The sequence below is a fragment of the Phacochoerus africanus genome, chromosome 5 (assembly GCF_016906955.1).
Source record: "Phacochoerus africanus isolate WHEZ1 chromosome 5, ROS_Pafr_v1, whole genome shotgun sequence".
Taxonomy (NCBI): Eukaryota; Metazoa; Chordata; class Mammalia; order Artiodactyla; family Suidae; genus Phacochoerus; species Phacochoerus africanus.
The window spans coordinates 5,585,628-5,603,601 of record NC_062548.1 but is presented as its reverse complement, the minus strand read 5'-3'; the positions used below and the strand labels follow the sequence as shown (position 1 = coordinate 5,603,601).

Genomic DNA, 17,974 nt, shown 5'->3' with positions numbered 1-17,974 from the left:
CACCTGGGTTTTGTGGGCCTCAGTAGGAGTTTGGTCTTGGTCCTGATGAAAAGGAGGAGCTGGCGGAGGTTATCGGTGGGATATCAGTGCAGTCAGGCTGGTTTTGTTTGTTCGCTTGGGGGGTTTGGGGGTTTTTTTTTGTTGTGTTGTTTTTTTTTTTTTTCCTTGCTTTATAGGACTGCATCTGAGGCATTAGGGAGGTTCCCAGGCTAGGGGTCGAATCAGAGCTGTAGCCACTGGCCTACGCCAGAGCCACAGCAATGCCAGATCCAAGCTGAGTCTGCCACCTACGCCTCTGCTCAGGGCAACACCAGATCTTTAACCCACTGAGCAAGGCCGGGGATCAAACCCACACCCTCATGGATACTAGTCGGGTTCGTTAGCTGCTGAGCCACGACGGGAACTCCCAGCCAGGCTGGTTCTGAGGTCAGCTCCGGGTGCCGTGTGGAGGGCGCCCTGGCAGGGCTGCGGGGGCAGGGAGGGCAGGCTGTTGTGAGGATGCAGGTGCGCCAGGGTGGCGACTGGGGGGTGGGTGGCGCAGGGCAGGAGATGAGGGGCGGGTATTGGAGAGGGGCTGCTGCCATCAAGATGGTCACGGCGAGGGGGCAGGGAAGACCCACACTGGGCCTCGCCACCTGGAGTTTGGGGTGACATCCAGTAGGCATTCAGACCTGGGGGTCTGGAGCTTGAGATGGAGCGTGTGTGTCAGGTAGGGGCGGGGCGAGAGCAGGCGCAGGGCCAGCCCCGAGGAACTTTGTCACCTGTCTGGGTGTGTGCATCTGTCAGCTCTTGTCACGTGACAGCCACCTGCTCGGACTCAGTGCTGGGTGGCAGGAAGCTGTCAGCAGGGTGGCAGGCAGACCTCAGCTGGGCTTGCGCCCGTGAGGACAGCATGACCAGGGGCCCACCAGTGCCGGAACCGCTGCCCCACAGCCATTCGTCCACCTGGACCGCTGGGCTGGTCAGGGCGCGTGCTCATGGGCGCGCTGTCAGGGGCTCGAGAGGGGGCATGGAGACCCCTGAGGCCCCCCAGGGGCGAGGTTCACAGTCGAGCACGTCACGTGGCCCAAGGTCCAGAGGTGGGAGGTCCCCTCCACCCATGTGAAGGCCGTGGCAGGAGGGTGGGTGCAGAGGGGACCAAGAAGCGGGCCTGTCCCTCTGGCCTCCCCAGCGAGCCACCTGGGTTTGTGTGTGTGAGGTAGGGACAGGGAGGAGCCCGGTCCCAGGGCCCGCGGAGAATGAAGAGCAGGCCCAGGGGCAGCCCGGCGGAGCCTGAGGAGGAGGACTGAGGAGAGTCTGGGGTGGGGCCCTGGTGTCCACGGGGGTGGCAACCCCCGGCTGGGGCCCCGGAGGGCAGGGGTTGGGGACAGGGAGCCTTGACAGCGGCTGCGGGGGTAGGGTTTCAGCCAGAACAGACAGCGTTCCAGGTGGAGAAGAAGCGGGTGGAAGAGTCCGGGGCTGCGGCTGAGGGGGCGGCGATGGGTCTGATGACACAGCCTCACGCCAGGGTGCAGAGAGTGCTGTCTTTTTTCGTTTGTTGGTTTTTTTGGGGGGCCGCACCCGCGGCATATGGAGGTTCCCAGCCTAGAGGTCGAGTGGAAGCTACGGCTGCCGGCCTGCACCACAGCACAGACACGTGGGATCTGCGCCACATCTGCCACATCCACGACAACTCACGGCAATGCCAGCTCCTTAACCCACTGAGCAGGGCCAGGGATTGAACCCACGTCCTCGTGAATACTGGTTGGGTTCGTCATTACTGACCGCGATGGGAACTCCGAGAGTGGTGGTCTTTGGCTGGGGACAGGCAGCACATGCAGGGTGTCACCCCTGGACCCCATCTGCCTGGGATCTCTGTGGACTCAGGGGCCGGGGGGCAGGGCCGGGTGCAGCGGGAACAGAAGCGCGGCCCTGCTTGAGCCCTGCCTGCGGGCACACTGCCGTGCCCGAGCGTGCCCTCCGCTCCGAGAGGGGGTGACAGGGCAGCCAGGCGGGCCTGAGAGAAGGAAGGCAGAGGAGGGGTGGTCTCTCGCCACCCCTCCTCCAACCCCGCCTCCTCCTCCCCCCCCCCCGCCCCCCGGCAGCCCCTCGCTCCTGCATCATCGACAAGGACGAGCTGAAGGACGGCCTGCGCGTGCTCATCCCCATGGACGACAAGCTGCTGTACGCGGGGCACGTGCAGACGGTGCACTCGCCAGACATGTGAGTGGGGCCGGGGCCTCCAGACCCTCACCCAGCCCTGCAGCCAGGGTGCCGGCTGGGCCTCTGGGCACGTGGCCCCCCCTCCCCTCCCCAGGACCTGGCGAGTGGTGCCCGCCTCGCGGGGGGCGGGCGCAGGACACTGGGAGGACAGTCCCCGCTGAGGTGTGCCAGGGCGGCGTGGCGGGCCCCCCAGTGGCACAGGGCTGGGGGGCGGTCGGGAGAGTGTGTGGGCCTCTCTGGGGTCTGCAGCCCCTCCTGCAAAGGAGGAAACGGGCCCAGCTGCCCCCAAGTTGACCCAGCTGGTCCGCAGCCCTTCAGGCTCAGACCTCACGTCCCAGGGGTCTGGGGGTTAGAGCTGGTGCTGGCGGGCCGGAGATTGGGACGCAGCATCCCCATGGGGCCCTCACAGCACGCTTGCCCTGGCCTTGCAGATACCGTGTGGTGGTGGAGGGGGAACGCGGGAACCGGCCCCACATCTACTGTCTGGAGCAGCTGCTGCAGGAGGCGGTGAGGCCGGGGCGCGCGGGGCTGCCGGGGGGAGGGGGCCGGGTGCCGCTGGCCCCCGCCTGGTGCTCAGTCCGCCGCCTCCCCAGATCATCGACGTGAGGCCGGCCTCCACTCGCTTCTTGCCGCAAGGGACCAGGATCGCGGCTTACTGGAGCCAGCAGTACCGCTGCCTCTACCCAGGCACCGTGGTGCGAGGTGAGACCTCCCCTCCCCCGAGACCCTCCCCGACACCCCGTTTCCCAACGTGTCGGCATGGACTCCCTGTTCCTGAAACCCAACTCGAGCAGGCTTAAGTGCAGTTCGTGGATCCGTATAAGCGAAGACGCACGGGCCTTGGGGCCCGGCCGGACCAGGTACCGTTCAACGCGGCATCCGTCAGCCACGCAGTCAGCCGCGCTGGCTCACACCCGGCTCCTGGGGACTGTGTCTCGCCGTCATAACAAATCCCGTCCTCAGAGAATCCCCTACGCTCCCATCCGAGTCCCAGGATGGAGTCCCACTGAGCCGGCTCGGGTCACGTGGCTGTCACAGACGCCGGGCGTCAGATCGGCTGGGCCCGGGTCTTGTGCTGGTCCTTCTAGGGAGGGAGGCCAGCTTCCCAATCTTACCTGTGGACCAAAAGAGATAGGAAGGCTGCTTCCCCGGGAAAGCTGACGCTGTTAGCAGAATGAGAGAGACTGGGAGCCGGGCAGACAGAAATAACAGGTCGCCTGGAAGTTGTGGGTAAGGCTGTCAGACAGACGCTGCACCGCTCAGCTGGTGCCAAACCCACACGTCCAGAGACGGGCCGTGGGCATTTGTCAGATCCAAAAAGCAGGCACCAGCTCCAGGCTACCTCGTGGGCACCAAGCCCTCTTCCACAGGTGGAAGTCTGTCTTGTTCAGCTCCCGGCCCCTGGGTCCTGGCGGGCTGCCCGCTTTCTAGGCCTGCCTCGGGGGGTCTCTCCAGACTTGGCCTTGCCGCCGTCCTGAGAATTCCGCTTCGCTCCCACGCCGCTCCTGTGTGTCTCTCCCTTGTTGCGGCGGAGGGTCTTTCTGGAGCTTTCTGAGAAGGGTCCATGCGAGGGGAGCGCCTCAGGTGCGCGCGCGCCTGTGATCTCATTCTTGCCTTCCTTCGAGACGCTGTGAGCTGCACATAAACTCTCGTTAGAAACCACTCTCCCCATTTTGAAGTCACGGTTCCATTTTCACGGTGGAGGTGTTCACTGCCGGCGTTATTCCCAAAGCGTCACGGGAGACCTGCTGTTTCCTTCTGGAAACAGGATCTTCTCATTATTCCTAGATAGGGAGTTGCATCTGGTCTCTTCTTTGCTGTGTGCATGTGTTGCTGGGTCTTGGGGGAAAGGGACTTGGGTTTCGAAGCAAATTTCCTCTGTTCCTGAAAACTTTTCTTGTCTTACTTCTTCGAGAGTTTCCTTCCCCATTTGTCATCTTTTCCTGGAACTCACATTCATCTGGCAGTCCTCCACAGTGTTTGCCTTTTTTTTTTTTCCCACTACTGTCTATTTCTTATCTTTTTTTTTTTTTTTGGCCATACTTGTGGCACGTGGGAGTTCCCCAGGCCAGTGACTGAACCTTCACCACAGCTGCAGCAACATCAGGTCCTTAACCCACTGTGCCACAAGGGAACTTCCTCTTTTATCTTTTTGTTCAACTTTCTGGCAGGTTTCCACCTCCACTTCTGGCCTCTCTGTTCGATGGAATTCTTGATATTTCTCCTGTCCTTTAAAGAATTCCGAAGAGTTGTTATTCTCTGAATATTCTTTTTTTTTTTTTTTTTAATTTTATGGCTGCACTCGTGGCACATGGAAGTTCCCAGGCCAGGGACTGAATGTGCACCCACTACCACGACCTACGCTGCAGCTGCAAGCAACACCAGATCCTCTTAAGCCCCGTGCCGGGCTGGGGATAAACCCACACCTCTGCAGTGGCTCAGAGTCACGACAGTTGGATTTTTTTTTTTTTTTTGTCTTTTTGTCCTTTCTGGGGCTGCACTCGCAGCATATGGAGGCTCCCGGGCTAGGGGTCACATCGGAGCTGTAGCCGCTGGCCCACACCACAGCCACAGCAACAATGTATCTGAGCCTTGTCTGTGACCTACACCACAGCTCACAGCAACGCCAGACCCTTAACCCACGGAGCGAGGCCAGGGATCGAACCGGCAACCTCATGGTTCCTAGTCAGATTCATTAACCACTGCGCCACGACGGGAACTCCCGACAGTTGGATTCTTAACTCACTGCACCATAGCAGGAACTCCTTTTTTTACTGTATTAAAAATAATCGTTTTGTCTCATGTGGTTTTTTCCTGAGGACTTGCCGTGTGCATTCTGGATTCCCTCAGTGCCCTGTCCTCCTGGTCGCTTTTCCCCTTCTCCGTGGGCCGTGTGCCCGTCCTCTGAGCTCCCCGTCCCTCTCTGGTCTGTGTCGGTCTTTTGTTAGAAGCTGTTCTAAGGGTCCCATCAGGTCACTGGTGACCCTTAGCAAGCGCATAGGCCACTCTGTGCGCGGACAGGGCTTCCTGACGGTGGCGGGGGACACCGCCTACCCGCACCCGTGACTCATCCCCGTCAGCTGGCCCGTGGCCTCCATCGTCAGGGACGCGGGCTCAGCGCCTGGCACTTAGGGCTGGGGTCCCCACTCAGTGCTTGGACTTCCGCGTCGCCCCTACTCAGTGTGGTGCTCGCTGCCCCCCCCACCCCCCACCCCCAGCTCCTGCTGCCCTGTGACCCCCGTCTGTGCAGCACTGGGTCCCCGGCGCCCCCGCCTGCAGAGCTGCTTGTTGTTCCACAGAGGGCATCCTGGGCCCGAGCCTTTGCGGGGTTCCCCTGTAAAAACCGGGTCCCTTCTTCCTGGCCTCCCCCACTTCCAAGCCCCTGGCCGAGCGGAGCCCAGAATGCGGCAGTCGCGCTCCACGCGGACACCGTCTTCAGGGACGCGGGCACTCGGGGCCCCGTCCCCTGGCCTGCTCGCTCCGCCCTTTGCGGTCCTGCCCCTGCATCCTCGCTGGCTCTGGGGAGAAGGGTCTTGGGAGTGCGCGGACACAGGCGCGTGTCCCTGAGGTCTGGATGTGCCGCGGGAGCCAGAGGACCCGCCCTCGCACCCCTGAGCTGCTGACTGGCTGGTCTCGGCGCCCCCTTCGCCAGGCGCCCGCCAGGGAGCCGCAGGTCCGCGGGCCTCCCCTGACCCCCCCCTCTTCCCCCAGGTTTGCTGGGCCTGGAGGACGACGGGGACCTGATCACCGTGGAGTTCGATGACGGGGACACCGGGAGGATCCCCCTCTCGCACATCCGCCTGCTGCCTCCGGACTACAAGATCCAGTGTGAGTGGATCCAGGGCTCTGCACCCACGGGGCGGGACTGGCAGAAAGCGGGGGCGGGGGCTTCCAGAATGGACTCGGGAGGGGGGTCCCAGGCTCCCCAGGCCGGGGCAGGGCTCCGTCACTGTCACCCACGGCTCCGCACACCAGGCGTCGCCCCAGGGCTCAGTCCTTGTGTAGTCCCTTGTGACTGACCAATACCAACGTCTGAACCTCGGGGGCTTTTGTTTGGTTTCTTTTCGTCGTTTTAGGGCTGCACCCGAGGCAGATGGAAGTTTCCAGGCTAGGGCTCAAATCGGAGCTACAGCCACCAACCTACACCACAGCCACAGCAACGCAGGATCCGAGCCGCATCTGCAACACGCCACGGCTCTCGGCCACCCCTGATCCTTAACCCACTGAGCCAGGCCGGGGATCAAACCTGCATCCTGATGGATACTAGTCCGACGTGTTTTAGCTGAGCCACGACAGGAACTCCTGAACCTTAGGGTTTTAAAGAGGTGAAACGGCTTTATCGAGGGCCCCTCAACTAGTCGGAGGCAGAGCCTGGACTCAGACCCAGGACTGCCTGACTTCCAGGGCTCCCGACCTCAGCCTCCTCCAAACGGATCATTAAAACCACAGAGTCAGCCCCGCCCTGTTCAGCTGTTGGAGGAGCCCTTGCTGAGCGTGTGTGCAGACACCTGAGCCCTGTCCCTGCAGCCGGTGCCTCCCACACGAGCGCGCAGCCTACTGGGCGGCTGAGCTGGCCGCCTCGTCTCGCGGTGTCGTCTGGTTCCCACCTCCACGAGTGCAGAGTCCCAGGCCTGAGCCACTGTCTGTCCTGCCCCGTAGGTGCTGAGCCGTCCCCGGCCCTGCTGGTGCCGAGCGCCAAGCGCCGCAGCCGGAAGACCAGCAAAGACACCGGCGACAGCAAAGACGGGGCCGCGCCAGGGTCCGAGGAGTCGGGTGCCAAGGCACGGGGACGAGGGCGGAAACCCAGCACCAAAGCCAAGAGCGGTACGTTGGCCGTGCCCAGCCCCCTGGGGGCTGCCACGCACACCGGGTCTCTACACAACCCCCATCTCCCCACCCCCCACCCCGGGCGGGAACTCTGCACAGCGACACTGCCCCCTCCCACCTCGGTGGGAACTGTGCTGCGGGGCTGCTGGGCCCTTTGACAGGTGGTGGAACCGAGGCTCGGGGAGGCGCCCTGATCTTGAGGGGCAGAGCTGAGATTTAACCAAGTGTGTTGCTGCCGGAATCCAAAGAAAAGTGCCTCTGGCTAAGAGCCCAGGCTCCCGAGGCCACTCTGGGGCCCACACACGAGACCACTGCGGTGCAAGAGCCGCTGGGCCCGAGCCCCTCCGCGCTGCCGCCCGCAGCCCCGCTCGGGACCTGGCTCGGGAAGCCCAGGCCTCACGTGGGCCTTTCCCTTCTCTCCTCTAGACAGAGCTGCCGTCCTGGAGGAGGGGGGCTCGACAGAGGAGGTCCCTAGCACCCCGTTGGCCCTGGAGCCCATCAGCACCCCAAGTTCCAAGAAGAGTCCCCCAGAACCGGTGGACAAGCGGGCCAAAGCCCCCAAGGCTCGCCCGGCGCAGCCACAGCCCAGCCCAGCCCCGTCCACCTTCACCAGCTGCCCGGCGCCCGAGCCCTTCGGGGAGCTGCCAGCCCCCGCCACCACCCTGGCCCCCGCGCCCCTCGCCAGCATGCCCGCCACCATGCCCGCCACCCGCCCCAAGCCCAGGAAGGCCCGTGCTGCCGAGGACTCGGCCACCAAGGGCACCCGGAGGCCGGGGGAGGAGGCCGAGCTGCTCGTCAAGCTGGACCACGAGGGCGTGATGTCGCCTAAGAGCAAGAAGGCCAAAGAGGCCCTGCTCCTGCGCGAGGACCCCGGGGCTGGCGGCTGGCAGGAGCCCAAGGGCCTGCTGGGCCTGGGCAGCTACCCGCCGGCGGCCGGCGGCCCAGAGCCCAAGGCGGCCCGGCCCAAGGCCGGGAACGGCGACCTGGCCCAGGAGCCCGCGGCCGGGCTCCCCTTCGAGGACGCGGCGAAGCCCCAGAGCCCGGACAAGGGCCAGGCCGAGCAGGACGGGGCCGAGGAGTCGGAGAGCGGCAGCAGCAGCAGCAGCGACAGCGGCGGCGGCAGCAGCAGCAGCAGCAGCAGCAGCAGCAGCTCGGAGACGGAGGGCGAGGAGGACGCCCAGGGCGGGGGCCGGCGCTGCAGCGCCTCCAGCTCCAGGGCCTCCTCGTCCTCGTCCTCGTCGTCCTCATCGTCGTCCTCCTCGTCCTCGTCGTCCTCGTCCTCCTCCTCCTCGTCCTCCTCGTCCTCCTCGTCGTCCTCCTCGTCCTCGTCCTCCTCGTCCTCGTCGTCCTCCTCGTCCTCGTCCTCATCCTCCTCGTCCTCGTCCACCACCGACGAGTCCTCCTGCAGCTCGGACGACGAGGCGGCCCCCGCGGCCGCGGCCGGCCCCTCGGCCCCGCCGGCGCTCCCCAGCACGGCGCCCAAGCCGGCGGGCAAGGCCCGCGCCTCGGGCCACCCTCCGGGCAAGAAGGCGCCCGTGCCCGCGCCCCAGGCGCCCGCGCCGCAGCCCAAGGCCCAGGCCGGGGCCAAGAGCCGCCCCAAGAAGAGAGAGGGCGTCCACCTGCCCACCACCAAGGAGCTGGCCAAGCGGCAGCGCCTGCCGTCCGTGGAGAACCGGCCCAAGATCGCCGCCTTCCTGCCGGCCCGGCAGCTCTGGAAGTGGTTCGGCAAGCCCACCCAGGTAGCGCGGGGCCCCGGAGCTGCCCACCTCTGTCTCTCCTCCAGCCGCCGCCAGGGCAGGGTCGGGGGGCTGGGCGAGGAGTCCGACCCCAGCGTCCGAGCCCCTCACGGGGCAGCGCGGGCCTTTGGCAACCGTGGAGCAGGGTCTGTCACCCCCGCTTGGCAACACGGCCTCGTTTTCTTGGCCGTCGCTTCACCTCCTGCTGAAAACGAATAGCCCGAGGCTGCCGGTGTCCCGTTTAGCAGGAGGCACGTGTTTCCCACTCCCTGGCACAGAGTCCAGGCTGTCTTCCCAGCCTGGCTGGGTGGCGGCGGCCGAGGCAGAGGGTCCTGGTCGTTCGGGGCTGGGTCACCTGGGCACCCCTGCAGTAGGTAGGGTTGGTTCTCCCAAAGGAGCCCTCCAGGCCCACCCCGTGCCGTGTGGTCCACACTCCTGTGTGCGGCAGGGCCACAGCCAGGCTCGCCCACGACGTCCGCCACCCTGTCCAGGTCCTCCGAGGCCCCGCCAGAGCTGGGCTCGGCAGGGGTGCCCTGCTGGGTCTGGACCTCGCCAACGCCGGTGCTGCCAGGCAGGTTTTAGAGCTTGGGAAGCTTCTGGAATATTCTCGCTGCGTCAGCTCCCCGGGTAGTGCGTCCGCAAGGCCAGAGGACGTGGCGGGTGTTGTGAATGAAACTCTAGCCGGTGCTTCATATCTTCGTAGCAGTAGCCTTTCATCGGCCCAGACATCTTCAGGATGGGGTGGGGCTGTCCGGCCAAGGTAAGAGCCGGAAGTCAGGGAGGTCCCCCCACCCCGCAGACTCCGCTTTCCTTCCTGCTTCCCTGCCTTTGGGGCATCCCCTTGAATCTGGGGCAGAGGCTCCGCTTCTGCAACCTCGCAGGCATGAGTTACCTGACTCTACACCCTCTAGGCTTCAGGCTGAAAGCCTCTCTTGGCAAGGCCACCAGTCAAGACAGCAAACTTGAGCATGTAGATTCTTGTAGAATCTTTTCTGACCAGCCACACTCAGACATTCCAGACCAGCCCGCACCCCCCGCGCTCTGGTCCCGGCAGGTGCTTTATCCCGGGACATCTCAAGGAGCTTCTGTGCGGACGTGTCCTCACTGTCCTGCCTTCACGGTCTTGGCCTGTTCCTCAGCACCTGACATTTGCAGGTTCCAGCATCAGTGTTACTGAGGGCACTTACTGCTGCAGACGTCAGAGCACAGGGCCAAACTCATTTGACAGCAAAGTCCAGAGTGGTCAGCTTCAGGTACAGCTGGATCCAGGGGCCCAAAAGCTGTCTTCAGACCCACTCTTGGGGCTGGGCTCCAGGTTTTAGTGTCCCTTTCCTTCTTCTGCACTGGTCTCCTTCTCTGGCAGCCCCTCTCCTCTAGTAACAGGCAACCCCCAGGAATTTTCAGCTGACCTCTGTCTGCTCAGGAGTGACAGTAGGAAGTGTCTTTCTCCCAGGGGTTCAAGCTAAAGTTGGTGGACTGTCTTTGGGTTAGATCCTGAGCCAGCTGCCATGGCCAGGAGGAGAATGGGATGTTTGGATTGGCCAGACCAAGTCCTGTACTTGCCTCAGGGGTGGCTCAGCCCTACCGGGGAAACCCCATGGATCAGGAGGGGCTCCGAGTCTGAGGAGAAGAGCACGGATGCCAAAAATGTAACTGCTGTCGCATGCGGTTAGATTTAGCAGAAATCGTCACTAACCCCTCTTGGATGATCCGTTTATACCATGCCTTGAGCTGAAAATAATTTGAACAGTTTATGGAACAGGTGAGAAATTAGTAACTCGGATGTCAGAAAGTCTGTCACCACCAGGGATCCAGTGAATTAAAAGCAGAAAAGGGACGGCTGAATAAGTTAGGAAATTAGCTTGTAGGTTTTTCATGTTTAGGCCCCCAACCACCCCACCACCAATGAAAAAAAATCAGCTCTGGAGCCGCCTAGTGGCCAATGTGAGAAGGGAAAGAAGCACTTTAATACTCGGTTTGAGGAGAATGTGTGCTGGTTCCACTGGAGGGCAGAGCAGAGCGTGGCACAGGCCGGGCTTCTCTGAGCTGGAACAGCGATAGGTCCCAGAGCTGCCTGGTGCTGTGGTGGGTTTTGGATGCTGATGGCAGGTCTCTTCCCTCCTTGGAGCCTACATATCTGTCCAGTGCTAGCCTGGGCTGGGGCACTGACAAGGCTTCAGGAAATGTTTGTTGAATGAATTTAAAAACCACCCCGCCCACACGGTGGGCCAGGCAGACGTGGGCCCAGTGCCAGATCCTGCAGGCTCCAGGCACTCATCTCAGTCAGTGGCTTTGCTGGGGAAGAGGGGGTAGCTGCCCACGCCTGGGGGTTGACACTGTCCCAGGGACAGCCCTCAGCCCACACACACACCCCCTCCGCCCTGGACAGGCCTCTCGCGGGGCTGGCTGGTTCTGAGCCCTCACACTGCTCAGCGTGGTGTGGACTGAGGTTGTGCGGCACGTGACAAGCTGTGACGCTGGGGGCGGGCGGGGAAGGCTTCGTGGCTGTCCAGCCAGGCAGCGCGGCAGGTGGAGCAGTGTGTGCCGTCTGACCCTTGGACTTGGGTCCCCGCGTCCCCTTCCTGGACCTCATTGTCCCTGCCTGGACGTTGGGGGCTGCCCGTGCCTCCGGCCGGTGCCAGGGCCCAGGGGGAGGAGCAGGGATTCCGCTGGGCCCCAGCAGTGGGCGTGGCGTCTGCGGCCGGAACCTCTCCATGTGGGGGTCCCCGCGGCATCCTTAGGGGACGCGACGTCCCTCCTGGGGACCCAGCCCGCCAGGGCGACGATGGATGAGGGCTCCCCCCCCCCCAGAGCAGGTGGGGGGGGCTCCCCCCGGGGTTGGGGCCGGGGCCGGGGTCGGGGCCCTGCGCCCTGACCTGCGCGCCCGCCCGCAGCGCCGCGGCATGAAGGGCAAGGCGCGCAAGCTCTTCTACAAGGCGATCGTGCGGGGCAAAGAGATGATCCGCATCGGGGACTGCGCCGTCTTCCTGTCGGCCGGCCGCCCCAACCTGCCCTACATCGGCCGCATCCAGAGCATGTGGGAGTCCTGGGGCAGCAACATGGTCGTCCGCGTCAAGTGGTTCTACCACCCTGAGGAGACCAGCCCCGGCAAGCGCCTTCACGAGGGCCAGGTGAGCCGGCGGCCCCACCGCGGGGCCGGGGGGCCGGGGGGTCGGGGGTCGGGGGGTCGGCCCCGGCTCACCGCGGGCCCTCGTCTGCCCCCAGCACTGGGACCAGAAGTCCGGCCGCAGCCTCCCTGCAGCCCTGCGGGCCTCCAGCCAGAGGAAGGACTTCATGGAGGTAGGAGGACGCAGGGCAGGCGCCCCACCACCCCACCCCACCCCACCCCCGCCAGGGCCCCCTGAGCCCGCCTCTGAGCAGCTCGGAGCTGCTGGCCTGGTCTTTGGGCGCTCAGTCCTCGGGTCTCTCAGTCTCTGGCCTTGTCCTCGACCCGACCCGCCCCCCCCCCCACGCGCCACATGTCCCTGGGGGATTCCTGCCGGCCCGGGAGGGGTGGTGCCCCCGCCTGATGCCCGCCCGGTGCCCGCAGCGCGCCCTGTACCAGTCCTCGCACGTGGACGAGAACGACGTGCAGACGGTGTCGCACAAGTGCCTGGTGGTGGGCCTGGAGCAGTACGAGCAGATGCTCAAGACCAAGAAGTACCAGGACAGTGAGGGCCTCTACTACCTGGCTGGCACCTACGAGCCCACCACGGGCATGATCTTCTCCACCGACGGCGTGCCCGTGCTCTGCTGAGCCCGCCGCCGCCGCCGCCCCGGGGCCCCGGGCCTCGCCATCCCCGCCACGGCTCGGCGGCCACGCGCGTTGGTTGTGTGCATGCAGGCGTGCCCGTGGACGTCCTGGCGCTCGTGAGTGTGTACATGTGTGTGCCCGTATGCATGCACGTGTGTGTGCACATGTGCACACGTCCCAGACCCCTTCCCGACCCCTCGGTGCCCCCGCCGGGCCCCTCTCCGCGATCAGGGTATGCGCGGCCGGGCCGCCCGCGGCCCCCCAGCACCTTGAAAGCACTTGGCCCGGCCGGGCCCCCCCCCAGGGGCCCCCCCAGGCCCCGCTGCGGGGGGGCGGGGCTGCCGAGGAACCAAACTGACACTCGCGCGGGGGCTCGCGCTGCTTGCGGAGCCTCCCGGTGCTGGGGCCCCTGCGGCCGGGGCCACCCCACTCCTCTCCCCGGGGCCAGCGCCGGCCCCGGGCGCCTGCCAGGGGCCCGGCCTCCGCCCTCTCGGGCTGGCCTGGACTCGGGGAGCGGAGCCAGGGAGCGGCGGGGCCGCAGAGCACCGCCAGGCGCCCCCCCCCCCCCCCCAGCCTCACACTACAGAGACCCCCCAATGGTGCTGACACCCCGTCCCGGCCCCGCCCAGGCCCCTGTACAGTTTTATTGTACCGAGAGACTCTCCCTGTATTATACGCCTTTAAATGGAGTCAACTTTTTAATTATATATATAAAGATAAAGATATATAAATATATATAAATATAAACTTTTTAAAACTGTGAAAAAATAGCTATGAAATTATAAAAAAAAAAGCGAACACATTCTGACGTGCAGAATATTATTTTTTATTTCCTGTTAGATCGTGCGTGTCTAGCACCCAGCTTCACGGGCCCCCCCTTGTCCCGAGCACACCCCCCCGCCCGCGCCCCGGCCCAGGTGTACTGTACGCGCCCCCAGGACGGAGAAGGACTTGGGAGAAGGGAGGCTGAGGGAGGGAGGGGAGCCGGCCGAGCTCGGCGCCCTGCTCAGCCCACGAAAGCACTTAGCAGCCCCCGCACCTTCCAGGGCGACGGGAGGCCTCGTCCAGACAATCTCAAGGGAAGGAAAAGCCAGACTTTGGTTTCGTTTTTTGGGGGAATTATTGTTTTCCTTTTTTTCTTTTTTAAAGTTTCTTTTGGAATTTTGTTTGTTGGCGAATTCTGTGTGATCTTTTTCATAAAAAAAAGAAAAAGAAAAGAAAAAGCTATAATTGGAAAAGGACAGTTGTCTGGAGTGGTTCATTTCTGGGCCCCGGGTGGGCTTGGGGTCGGGAGGCAGCTCGGCGGGGGGGGGGGGGGGGGGGGGGGCTGACCTTTCAGGGAGAAGGACAGCACCCCTGTCGCCCGCGCCTGCCTAGCTGAATTAATTTCAGTGGAAGGAGATGAAAGGGGGCGCCACCCTACCGGACCCGGCCCAGCCTCGGCTGCCCACTGGTACAGGACGGCCTCCGGGCCAGACTGGGGCTAGAGAGCTTGCATCGCCTTTCTAATTTTTTTTTTTTTTTTGGCTTTTTAGGGCTGCACCACAGCACATGGAGGTTCCTACGTAGGGCTCAAATCAGAGCTACAGCTGCCGGCCTCCAGCCCAGCCACAGCCACACAGGATCCGAGCCACATCTGCGTCCCACACCACAGCTCACGGCAACGCCGGATCCTTAACCCACTGAGCAAGGCCAGGGATCGAACCCGCAACCTCATGGTCACCCGTCAGCTTCGTTTCCACTGCGCCCCCACGGGAACGCCTCTCTCTCAAGCACAGAGCTGGAGTGACAGAGACGGCGTGGAGCACCTCACTCACCTCCTCCTGTCAGCTCGCCGCAGCCACGGCCACTCAGCGCACCTGCGCCGCCGAAAACGACTAGAACCTGCCAGAGAGATCTGCCGCAACGAAAGACCTAAAGAGGGGACCACAGCGGGACGGGCAGGCGGGCCCTGCAATGTGGGCAAGTCCACACCCCCACGTGAACGACCCTCAAGCTGGAGAAAGATCCTACGGCAGAAGGGTCTCCCCAGGGGGCACGAGTTCTGAGCCCACGGTGGGCTCCCCTGTCCTCCACCGGGAACACGAGCTCCCAGAGCATCTGGCTGTGAAGGCCCGTGGGGCTCAATTCCGGGCATCTCCCGGGACATGGGGATGTAGAGACGTTGCTCGGAGAGGGCGCCCACAAACATCCCACAGGCTCCGGGGCAAAAGGCGTCATTTGCTAGAAGCCTGGGCCAGACCCCCTGCCGGTCTTGGAGCGTCTCCTGGACAGGTGGGGGGCAGCTGCGGTTCACCCTAGGGACCCAGGCTCGGGCAGCAGCCCTTCCTGGGTGCCTCTTCTACTGCATGGGTGCTGGGCTGGCAGGCGCACTTGTGGAATTGTCCCTCTAGCTGCTTAGTGCCAAGACGCGGGCCCGCCCAACAGCCTCGTAAGCACCAGTGCTGGGACATCTCAGACCCACAAGCTAGGTGTGGGCACAGTCTCGTACCCATCAGCAGCCAGGCTGTCTAAAGACCTCGGCCACACCCACTAGAGGGCCCAGGACCCTGCCCCATCCACCAGGGGGGAGACACCAGCCCCAGAAGCCCCTGGGCCTTGGCGCTGGCCCTGCCCTCCAGGATGTGTGCACTGTAGCCCTGGACCAGCTTCACCCACCAGGGGGCAGACACCAGCCAGCCCCAGCCCTGCCCACTAACAGGCCAACACACGCTTTAGGACACCGTGTAGCTGGTACCCAACTATGTTAGAGCCCTCTGCACCAGGGACTTGACAGCGGCTTTGGGATCCCTGGGTCCTGCAAGCAGACTCTAGAACCCAGCCCTGCCTGCCAGGAGGCCAGCACTAACCCCAGGACCTGGCTTCACGCACCAGGGGGTAACAGCCGGCCGGCCCTGGGGTCTTCCGGACCCTGATTCCACCCAGCAGGGAGCCAGCTTTAGCCCCAGGGCTCCCTGAGGTTTTACAGTCAGCCACCTTGGGACCTGGCCACACAAGGCAGGGCCAGCCAAGCCTACCGGACCCCCCAGAGAACAGAAAGACCCCCACAGCCCTCAGAGGGGGATTCCCTAGAGCATTTATCTTGAGTGACAAGGGGGGAGTGCCCTGCTGGGACACAAAGGACGTCCTACAGAGTCCACTTCTTCAAGACCGGGAAGCATAACTAGCCTACCAGAGACATAAAAATACAAATAGCAATTTAGGTAAAAAAGAGGCAACAGAAGCACGTTCCAGATGAAAGAACAAGATAAAAGCCCAAAAGAACTAAGCGAGAGGAGACAGGCAACCTCGCCAAGAAGGCATGTTCAGGGTAGAGGCCAAGACGGTCAGAGAACTTGAGCAGAATGGATGCACAGAGCGAGAAAGAAGAAGTTTTTAATAAAGAGAAAATATAAAAAGCAACCAGAGACGACGAAGACAATAACTAAAATGAAAAAGGTACTAGAAGGAATCAGCAGTAGATGAAGTGACACCGAGGACGGATCGGCCAGCTGGAAGAGTAATGGTGCTGAACAGAAAAAGGAATGAGAAGCAACGAAGGCAGTTTTAAGACACCTCTGAGACAGCGTCAAGCATGCTAATACCTGCCTTACAGGGGTTCCCAAAGGGGAAGTGAGAGACAGGTGTTGAGAACATGTTTGAAAATATAACAGCTGGGTGCTTCCCGTCATGGCTCAGTGGTCAACAAATCCGACTAGGAACCATGAGGTTGTGGGTTCGATCCCTGGCCTTGCTCAGTGGGTTAAGGATCCAGCATTGCCGTGAGCTGTGGTGTAGGTCACAGATGAGGCTCGGATCCTGCATTGCTGTGGCTGCAGTGTAGGCTGGCGGCATCAGCTCCAATTCGACCCCTAGCCTGGGAACCTCCATATGCTGCGGGTATGGCCCTAAAAAGAAAGACCAAAAAAAAAAAAAAAAAGAGAGAGAGAGAGAGAGAATATAATAGCTGAGGGAGTTCCCATCATGGCTCAGTGGTAACAAACCCAACTGGTATCCATGAGGATGCGGGTTTGATCTCGGGCCTCACTCAGTGGGTTAAGGATCTGGTGTTGCTGTGAGCTGTGGTGTAGGTGGCAGAATGTGGCCGGGATCCCATGTTGCTGTGACTGTGGTGCACAGATCCAGTTCAACCCCTGGCCTGGGAACTTCCATCTGGCACAGGTATGGCCCTTAAAAAAAAAAAAAAAAAAAAAGAGCTGAAAAGTTCCCTAACCTGGAGATGAGAAGTCATCCAAGTCCACGAGCACAGAGCATCCCGTCCAGGATTAACCCAAAGACACAGTATAATTGAGGTGGCGAGAATTAAAAACAGAGACTATTAACGCAGCAAGGGAGAAGCAAGAGATACATACAAAGGAATTCCCATAAGGCCACCAGCTGACTTTTCAGCAGAAGCTCTGCAGGTCAGAAGGGAGTGGGGCAGCGTGTTCACAGTGACGTAGGAGAAAAAGCATCAAGAATACCCCACCCAGCAAGGCTCTTGTTCAGATGGGATGGAGAAATCAAAAGCTTTACAGACAAGCAAAAGCTGACAGAGTTCAGCACCACCAAGCCAGTTTTACAACAATTTTTCTTCCTTTTCTTTTTTTACAGCTACACCTGTTGCACATGGAGGCTCCCAGGCTCGGGTCGAATTGGAGCACAGCTGCAGGTCTACGCCGCAGCCACAGCCACACCAGCTTCCAGCTGCATCTGTGACCTACATACAGCCTGTGGCAATGCCGGATCCTTAACCCACTGAGCAAGGCCAGGGATTGAATCTGCATCCTCACCGAGACTATTCAGGTCCTTAACTGGCTGAGCGACAATGAGAACTCCCTACAACAAATGTTTAAGGAACCTAGAAGGCCACAACTAGAAACATGAAAATAAATCCCGAGAGGAAACAGCTCATCAGTAAATGCGAACATACAACAAAGTCAGAAAGTCATCCACACACAAAGCGAAGAGGAAGGTGAAAGACAATCGAAAAATCATCTCTATGCACAATCAGCATTTAAGAGATACACAAAATAATTAGACTTCACTATGATAACAAAAACAGTGCTCAAGGGGGGGAGAGTACAAATGAAGAATATTTAAAATGCACTTGAAATGAAGAGATTAACACCGTAAAACAATCATACATCTATGTGGACTGCTACATAAAAAGGTGATGGAAAGCACACCCCAAAAAGCTATAACAGAGGCACACACACCAAAAGGAGTCCAAATGTAACGCTAAACATAGTCACCAAATCACAAGAGAAGAAGAAGAAAGGGGGCAAAAAAGATCTACAGACACAACCTTAAAACAATGAGAAAAATGGCAATAAGAACATGCATATCAATAATTACCTAAATGTGGGAGTTCCAGTGGTGACGCACTGGAAACAAATCCCACTAGTAACCAGGAGGTTGCGGGTTCGATCCCTGGCCTCTCTCAGTGGGTTAAGGATCCAGCATTGCCCTGAGC

The 17,974-nt window shown here is 61.5% G+C and overlaps 1 protein-coding gene across 1 annotated transcript in view; it reads left to right on the top strand.

The window, feature by feature from the left end:
- The window catches only part of TNRC18 (trinucleotide repeat containing 18), a 94,463-nt gene extending 80,773 nt beyond the window's left edge, over positions 1 to 13,690 (top strand). The window contains 9 exon segments of the mRNA XM_047779464.1: positions 2,085 to 2,202; positions 2,634 to 2,709; positions 2,796 to 2,904; positions 5,914 to 6,030; positions 6,862 to 7,026; positions 7,456 to 8,768; positions 11,660 to 11,896; positions 11,991 to 12,065; positions 12,316 to 13,690. Of these exon segments, the coding sequence (XP_047635420.1) occupies positions 2,085 to 2,202; positions 2,634 to 2,709; positions 2,796 to 2,904; positions 5,914 to 6,030; positions 6,862 to 7,026; positions 7,456 to 8,768; positions 11,660 to 11,896; positions 11,991 to 12,065; positions 12,316 to 12,522 (2,417 nt within the window). The 3' untranslated portion in view covers positions 12,523 to 13,690.
- The last annotated feature ends 4,284 nt before the right edge of the window (positions 13,691 to 17,974 follow it).